General features: G+C 36.6%; 1 protein-coding gene across 1 annotated transcript; it reads left to right on the forward strand.

Annotated features, from left to right (window-relative positions):
* The first annotated feature begins 525 nt into the window (after positions 1-525).
* Positions 526-5,428, forward strand: LOC131653900 (beta-galactosidase 1-like). Its single transcript, XM_058924227.1, has 17 exons — positions 526-1,011; positions 1,144-1,239; positions 1,403-1,515; positions 1,604-1,670; positions 1,791-1,883; positions 1,983-2,126; positions 2,230-2,318; positions 2,424-2,529; positions 2,622-2,709; positions 2,793-3,076; positions 3,176-3,354; positions 3,446-3,555; positions 3,657-3,766; positions 3,911-4,021; positions 4,107-4,426; positions 4,506-4,842; positions 4,957-5,428. Exons 1-17 carry the CDS (start codon positions 844-846, stop codon positions 5,065-5,067), a joined length of 2,526 nt encoding a protein of 841 aa, XP_058780210.1. The 5' UTR covers positions 526-843; the 3' UTR covers positions 5,068-5,428.
* Positions 5,429-8,981: the final 3,553 nt, after the last annotated feature.

An 8,981-nucleotide genomic window follows, 5' to 3' on the forward strand; every position in this document is an offset into this window, starting at 1 on the left:
ACCATTCGTCTAGGTACCTGGTTACTCATTATGAGCTATGGAGGGGAAGGAAGACAAATGTTAAATACTTTAATGTGTTCAAACACTTGTTATATCTTATATATAGAAATAAAAAACGAAAGTAAATTAAATAAAATATTTATTATGAGACGAATGAATGATGTAACCAACTATAATTCACAACTAATAATTTATTTTCTCACAAAGATATCTAAGTTACCTTTAAATTAATTTATAGATTAACAAAATGATACTTATTAACCATTATTAATACTAAAGCTTTGTCAAAAAAAAAACCCTACTATTATAGGATTGAAATTGAAATTTGCAAAGAAATAGTATATAAAAAGTGCATAAATCGAAAATCATGGGGTTTGATTGGGCCAATGTCGGCATCAAAGGGTGACAAATAAAGACAAGTGCCATGTAGGTCCCATTCTCTTTTTCACACTGTCCATTCAATGATTCTTCATCACTCTATAAATGCAGCTGCAAACCACTCCACATTTTCCTACCACATTAAACTCATTTTAATATTACATTAATGTACCACCTTTAATTTAACCTCATTTCCCTCAAAACAACATTAAACACTGTCTCTCTCAAACTCATAGCTATTCTTTACACTTTTTTTTTTAAATAATATCTATCTCCTTTTCATTTATTTATCACTCTGCAAAAAGAAAAAGTGAACTCAAACAAAACACCAATAGTGAAGAGAAGGAAAAGTAGAATCAAAGCTACTTCTTTGTTACTTCCTTCTTCTTCTTCTCACTTCTTTCACTTTACCATCTTGAAAGATAAGGTTTATTGTATTATCCATTACACAACTTCAAGCTCATAATGTGGAACATGTCAACAGTGATTCTTCTGCTACTTCTTCAGTTTTCATTTTCTCTTATTGGTTATACTACAGCTTCTGTGTCTTATGACTCTAAAGCTATCACCATTAATGGACAAAGAAGGGTTCTCATTTCTGGATCCATTCATTATCCAAGAAGCACCCCTGAGGTATTTTTATGAATGAGCTTCTGGGTCATTGTGTTTTCTTGTTTTTATCTAAAGGGTATCTTAAAGTTTCTTCCTTTTTTCTTCTTGTTGTGTCATTTATGTGATTTGATTAACTGTGTTTTTTTACTTCAGATGTGGCCAGATCTTATTCAGAAGGCTAAAGAAGGAGGTTTAGATGTGATTCAGACTTATGTTTTCTGGAATGGACATGAACCTTCACCTGGCAAAGTAATAACTAATGATAAAAAATGCTTTTTCAGTAGTATTTTTGTTTTGCTTAAACAGTGCATAAGTGATTAAGTGCATAAATGATTAAGTACATAAGTGATTAAGTGTATAGGTGATTAGTGAAAATAATCTTTTTTTGTTTTTGTTTTCTTGATTGATGTAGTATTATTTTGAGGGGAACTATGATTTGGTGAAGTTCATAAAGGTGGTGCAGCAAGCTGGTCTCTATGTTCATCTAAGGATTGGTCCATATGTTTGTGCTGAGTGGAACTTTGGGTAGGGTTATTGTTCTTTTTCCTCTTTTTTTGGAAAAAATATTTGACACATGTCAAACTCAAACTAGATTTGCTTAATTGGTTTTCAGGGGTTTTCCTGTTTGGTTGAAGTACATTCCTGGAATCAGTTTCAGAACAGACAATGAACCATTTAAGGTAACATTTCAGTTATTATTAACCACCTTAGGAATTGTTAAGATTCTCAGTTTTTTTCATTGATTAGATAGAATCTTCTAAATTCTAATTGCTTTTGGTTTTTACATTGGCATAATGAAGTTTCAAATGCAAAAGTTTACTGAGAAGATTGTTGGTATGATGAAAGAAGAAAGGTTATATGAGTCTCAAGGTGGTCCAATAATTCTATCCCAGGTAAATTAAAAGATACTACTGGCTTTCTACTTAACTCAACTTTGCTTTTATAGTATTTTTAGGTTTTATTTATTGACAAGAACTTGTGATTTTGTATAGATTGAAAATGAATATGGACCTGTGGAGTATGAAATTGGTGCTCCTGGTAAGTCCTATACAAAATGGGCAGCAGATATGGCTATAGGACTCGGTACCGGAGTGCCGTGGATAATGTGCAAGCAAGATGATGCTCCTGACCCTGTTGTAAGTTCCGTTGAATTGTTCGTTTTTTAAGAAAACATTTTATTCCTGATACATTCTTTTATGCCACTAAGGATTTCATCTTCTAATTTCGATGTCAAAACAGATTAACACCTGCAATGGCTTCTATTGCGATTATTTCTCTCCAAATAAGGCTTCTAAACCAAAGATGTGGACAGAAGCTTGGACTGGCTGGTATTAATGCCTTGTTTCTGATTTCTTGTGTTTTCATAAGATTAAGATAAATACAAGATAGATATAACTTGTTGTGACTATACATTGCTTCTTTTATGCTTGCAGGTTTACTGAGTTTGGAGGTCCGGTACCTCACCGACCGGCTGAAGACATGGCGTTTTCAGTTGCAAGATTTATACAAAAAGGGGGATCGTTTATCAATTATTACATGGTAACTTCATTGTTTATCGAGTTTAATGCGTTATTTGTATGGGTTCATTACTATTAAATATTGAACTTGGCCTTTTGTTTCGTTCATTTTAGTATCATGGAGGAACAAATTTCGGTAGAACTGCTGGTGGTCCTTTCATTGCTACAAGCTATGACTATGATGCACCTCTTGATGAATATGGTAAACAAAGGATTCAAATACTTAACATAACCAATAAGAACTTCACATAAGTAGGGTTCTGAATTTTGTTCTTCTCTATGTAGGATTGCTGAGGCAACCGAAATGGGGTCATCTTAAGGATTTACACAGAGCAATAAAACTCTGTGAACCTGCTTTAGTTTCTGGAGATCCTACCCTTACACGGATCGGAACCTATCAAGAGGCTCATGTGTTTAAATCGAAGTCGGGAGCTTGTGCTGCGTTTCTTGCAAACTATAATCCAAAATCTTTTGCAACAGTGCCATTTGGAAATATGCATTACAACTTACCTCCTTGGTCTATAAGCATTCTTCCTGACTGCAAAACAACGGTTTATAACACTGCAAGGGTGAGACGAGAAAAAAAGCATTTATATTTCACATGAGCTTGACCAAATATATGTGATTGACTGAATTTAAAACTAAAACTTTCCGAAATCTTTGTACAGGTTGGTTCGCAGAGTGCCCAGATGAAGATGAGTCTCATTCCTATTCACGGTGGACTCTCTTGGGAAGTGTTTACTGAACAAACAGCCTCAACTGATGATAGTTCCTTCACCATGACTGGTCTATTGGAGCAGTTAAATACAACGAGAGATTTAACCGATTACTTGTGGTACTCAACAGAGTGAGTAATTAAAAACTCGACAGCTTTTAAACCATAACTCTTATTATTCATTTTGGTTTTTCCATTCTTATAGTTCCCTTTTTTTTGCCAGTGTTGTAATTGATCCCAATGAAGGATTTTTGAGGGGTGGAGACGATCCTGTTCTTACGGTGTTATCCGCTGGGCATGCTATGCATGTTTTTGTCAATGGTCAACTGTCAGGTGAGGAACACAGTCCTGCATTACAAATTTCACTAACACTAAATTCAATGACGAGTCTAATAATTTAATTAAGCACTTATCATATAAATACTTTTGATTAGGAACTATATATGGAAGCTTGGAATTCCCTAAGCTAACATTTAGCCAGAGTGTGAAGCTCAGACCCGGTGTCAACAAAATCTCTCTTCTAAGTGTTGCAGTTGGACTCCCGGTCAGTTCTCTCTCGTGCACACACATGCACTGAAAAATATATTGTTACTAAGTTGATATGTCGGAATCGTGAACTGTATTATTGCAGTATCATCTTTCATGACAATTCTATATTCCTTACTTGCTGTCTGTTATCTAATCACAGAATGTTGGCCCTCATTTTGAAACATGGAATGCTGGTGTTCTTGGCCCGATTACGCTAAATGGTCTTGATGAAGGTAGAAGAGACTTGTCTTGGCAGAAATGGTCTTACAAGGTTCTACCTCTAACATTCGCCGTGTTTTTTCTCTCTATATTACTTGATTTTGCTCGAAATTCATTTGAATTACCGTTCTATTTAGGTTGGTCTCAATGGTGAAGCGTTGAGTCTTCATTCTCTTAGTGGAAGTTCCTCAGTGGATTGGGTTCAAGGAAGTTTAGTTTCTCAAATGCAGCCGTTGACTTGGTACAAAACTACTTTTGATGCCCCGGCCGGAGTTGCACCGTTTGCTTTAGACATGGGAAGCATGGGAAAAGGACAAGTGTGGCTAAACGGACAGAATCTCGGCCGTTACTGGCCTGCTTATAAAGCAGCATCTGGTAAATGTGATAACTGTGACTATGCAGGAACTTATACCGAGAATAAATGTAGAAGTAACTGTGGCGAAGCTTCTCAAAAATGGTGAGCAAGAAACATATTTTTGTTTAATGCTAATGAGAAGAAACTATACGACGAACTAATCCCTGTATGGTAATTTCAGGTACCACATTCCTCGTTCGTGGTTGGAACCAACCGGAAATCTATTGGTTGTGTTTGAAGAATTGGGCGGAGATCCGAATGGAATCTTTTTGGTTAGAAGGGATATAGACAGTGTATGTGCGGATATTTACGAGTGGCAACCGAATCTTATAAGTTATCAAATGCAAAGTTCTGGCAAATCTACAAAACCTATTAGACCAAAAGCTCATCTATCATGTGGCCCTGGACAGAAAATATCATCAATCAAATTTGCTAGCTTTGGTAATCCAGTAGGGTCTTGTGGAAACTTCCATGAAGGAAGTTGCCATGCTCACAAGTCTTATAATGCTTTTGAAAAGGTATTGCTATATATAGCTAAACATAGTTTTCGATGTAGATTTTTACACTGTCAACCTATCAAAATCGTCACACATCCATTTTTTAATGTTTGATTGTGACTTTTGTTGTTGCAGAATTGCGTTGGACAGAACTCGTGCAAGGTAACGGTGTCACCTGAAAATTTTGGAGGAGATCCATGTCCAAATGTCTTGAAGAAACTCTCGGTCGAGGCCATTTGTGCCTGATCATTTCAACCACTTTCTAGATTGATTTTTCTCCGACATCGAACGCTGTATTTTTGCCTCAACGAAATTCTAAACTACTTGAAGATCATAACCACAAGCATTAATTTGGCTTTTACCAAAGTGAAGTTGCAGAAAACACAACACACCATCTGGTTGGAAGCCGGTAGAGATTGCTGAAATGATTGTGGATGTGTGTATATATTTTGTGTTATTCTTGTATAACAAATGTGAAAGGTGAAGAAAATTTTCTTAGATGCACAAAGAGACTAATATTATTCGAGTCCAAGTCCATGTGCAATTGATTATTATAGTGTGGAAGCATCTTGCTTCTTGTATTATTAGTATTATTTTTCTATTGTAAGCTACATTGATAGAAACTTGATTGTTTTCTTCTTGTAAGAAACTTTATATAATGAAACATGATCAATCATATGGAAAAAGGAGAAGAATGGAATATGATTTTGTTGCTTTTCTGTTGGATGATTCTGTTTTCTTAGAAACATACATGCATACGTTACCAACTATGGCACGAAAGAATCTATAACTTCCAAGAGAAGAAAATCATAATTGTCTTTGAATGGAATATGCATATTTAGGTAGTTTTGTTAGGAGGAGAAAGAAAAAGAAAAGGGAATTACTCAATAGGCCTTTACATAAGCATGTCACACCCTTAAAATTCAAAACTGTCCTTCATGCGTCCGTTGTCCTTCATGTGTTTAGAGACATTCTTCGTGGTATTTGGGTATATTCGGAGATGTATTTCCAAAATCTCCCCTAAAAGTTTATGAAGGCGTGATAAATACAAAGGAGAACTATTTCGAAGATGCATTTTCGAAATCCTCCCTGATTCACATCAGAACATCACCATTGTCTACGCATTTGATTTTTGTGAGGCCAAAATTCATACATTAACTTAAATTAACCAAAATCAAAGATAAAGGAGGGTAAAAAGTCATACATTGATAAAAAAAAAAAAAGTCAAGATAATTCATACATAACATGAGTCCCAAAATACATCCAAAAATACAAAAAAAAACAATATTAGCTCCCGACGATAATCCTCTGATACCAGGTGACTCTCGAAATCATCATGTATCGTCTATAGGTCTATGCGGCCGATGGTGGGAGGAGCATACTTATGGGGAGGTCTCAGAATAATCTGCGAGGAGGCAAACTGGCGCATCACTCGCTCAAGCGGATAGTGATACATAAGAGATGACCCACATGCCAGCCATCCAGAGTATAAGGAAATGACGTCAAACTGACGCGTCTGACAGTGACATTCGTATGGGCAGAAGCAAACATCGTATGGTATCATACGGTCAAGAGGGACTATGGATGGCTCGAGCGCACCATTCCCCTATGCGGTACAAAAGCAGATGCACGTGGTCAGTCCTTTGTGTATTTAGGCGAAACTTCCCACTAGTGATGCGAGGGAAGTGGGATATGATCCATGCCTGAAAATGTTTTAGATACAATATTAGTAACAAGTGTAAAAAATGAACCATGGTAATATCACTAACAAGAAATTACCGTAAGCAGTGTGCATCACCCCGTCAATGCTTTGTCTTTCAAAGATAACTCTCGTCCAGCTTCGAGTACAGGTAGACCAAACAGGCGGCCCCCCAGTTGTACTCATGAATCGCAGTTAGGTTTGTGAAGTACTTGAGGTATGCCACATCAACATATGTTGCACTTTTATCCACAAACATGGATCTACCAACCAATAACAGTAGGTAACACCTCAATGCGCAATGTCAGTGGTAATTAACTCGCCCTTCATCACCACCGCCATGTGCCCTTCACATGATCATTATAAAGCTTTCCCCAAAATCTAAATCATGCCTAAGCACCTCTGGTGCAAATTTCCTCCTCCGACATCTTACCAGGGCCATTCCCCAATAATCTGATTATCAGATCAACCCCTTCCTCTCACCTGATCCTCCCGTGGTCCAGTAATCCTCCCTGATAGGAAGGTGTAGTAGGCATGAGACATCATCCAAAGTGATTGTCATCTCACCTATATAGGGGAAAATGACGTCTTTAAGTGCCACCTTTATGCAAAAGTCGCCTGCATGTCGTGGTTTATGGTCACTTATGTAGATGAACATAATCCGACAAGACTAGAATCACGGATAACATCACCAAACCAACAACCACTGGGTTGTGCCGACACCAGTATCTTTTTTCCGTGGTTAATCATTTTCAAACAATCATGCTCCTAAAAAAAGAAAACATAATTAGTATGGATGTAATTAGTTGATAACATATGTATATGTATTGCAAAACAAAAGAAATATATCTCTCCATTCCAAACATGCCTAGCAGCATGTTCTGCATAATTATAAAGTAAGGAATTGTCATATGGCCCTCCTGGATAACTTTTCAATGGGACACCCTGATCGACTTCCTCTGGGCTTCAGGGTCAACTAAGGCCTCAGGATCCTCAAGTTCTGCTTCATCGTATGCCTGAGAGACGACTACGAGAACAAGACAGTAGGGATTACGAAGTAGATGGAGCATTAAACGAGTCATCAGTAACTAGTGGTCTCATGGTTATGGTTACGGCCCATTCACATTGTACTGACGCAGTTTGAGACACACGCCCGACCTTAATCCGACCTTAGTTGATGAAAAGAAGATGTTTCGATGTTATGAGATGATGGAAAGAAGGAGAAAAGTACGACTAATTATACAATGCTTAAATGCTTAAATGCAATGAATGGGAGAGGGAGAGCTCAAATGGGTTTTTTTGAGAATTTTTTTAGAAAATGAAGAAGGAGGAAGAGGGAATGGTTATGGCACGGGTTAATCAAAGAAAGCGCATGGAGATGCATCTTTGGATCACCAACACATTTTTGAATAAATGGTGTTTACGAAAATGAATCTTTGGACGCACTTTTTACACATGCTGAGATGTATCTCTGGGTTAAATTTTAACATAAAGGGTTGTCTCTTCAATTTGGTCTGAGAAATGGGGTAAATAGGTGTGTCCAAAGATGTATCTCCGTATGTTAGGGACATTATGGACTTTTCATGTTGGTGTGGGAGCATCTATAAGGGTGGAAAGAACATTTCTCAAGGAAAAAATACAACAACAACAAACCCAAACCAACCCGATACATATAATTAATAGGATTAACATTCAAATCCTCAAACGAGATCTCAATGTTACAACTACTACTAATTTCCAACCAGTCCCACGATAAAGATTTAACCTGTGAAATCACAATATTAATGTACAAATGACCACCTTTGAATAGAATTGCATTTATAGTAAGTCAAAATATGTTAATGCTACGTGGTCCTTTCCTTTCAATGCTTTTTACAAGATGCAATTTAGTATGATTTTCAAATGAAAGTTTGTGATAATAAAGGCTTAACTATGCATAGCAAATAAACCTTCTTTCTACCGAATACATCAACATGTTGGTTAGAAGATAACAAGCAACATCTAGACAACCGTTATAAACTATATCATCAAACTTGCAGAAACCTTAAATGAATATTTTTTTAACTCCAAGTATACAACTATGTTCTTACTCTTTCTCTACTTCAACACCAAAGCATAGTCTACTCGGCTATGTGCTCTAGATATAGCCTAGAAGAAAAGTCATTCCCTCCTTGTGTTCATGGCTGGAGGGATTGTAGAAACCTTTGATTGCTCTTTGGATTTAATCATCCAAACTTTTTCTCGACTCAAGAGGGAAATGTTTGGATAAAAAAATGAGATTCATGGTATCTATCATAACTATTTTGTCACAAAAACTTTGTGGGCTTGGAGAAACCATAACTCTACATGCATATATCATGAATATATCCCTAGATATCGCCTCTCCTTGACTTCCCACTCCATGACAAAATTTTTATGTATTTGCTTCATAAGCCTCAAACAAACATACAAAAGAAAAAAC

Source organism: Vicia villosa, linkage group LG2 (genome assembly GCF_029867415.1).
Source record: "Vicia villosa cultivar HV-30 ecotype Madison, WI linkage group LG2, Vvil1.0, whole genome shotgun sequence".
Taxonomy (NCBI): domain Eukaryota; kingdom Viridiplantae; phylum Streptophyta; class Magnoliopsida; order Fabales; family Fabaceae; genus Vicia; species Vicia villosa.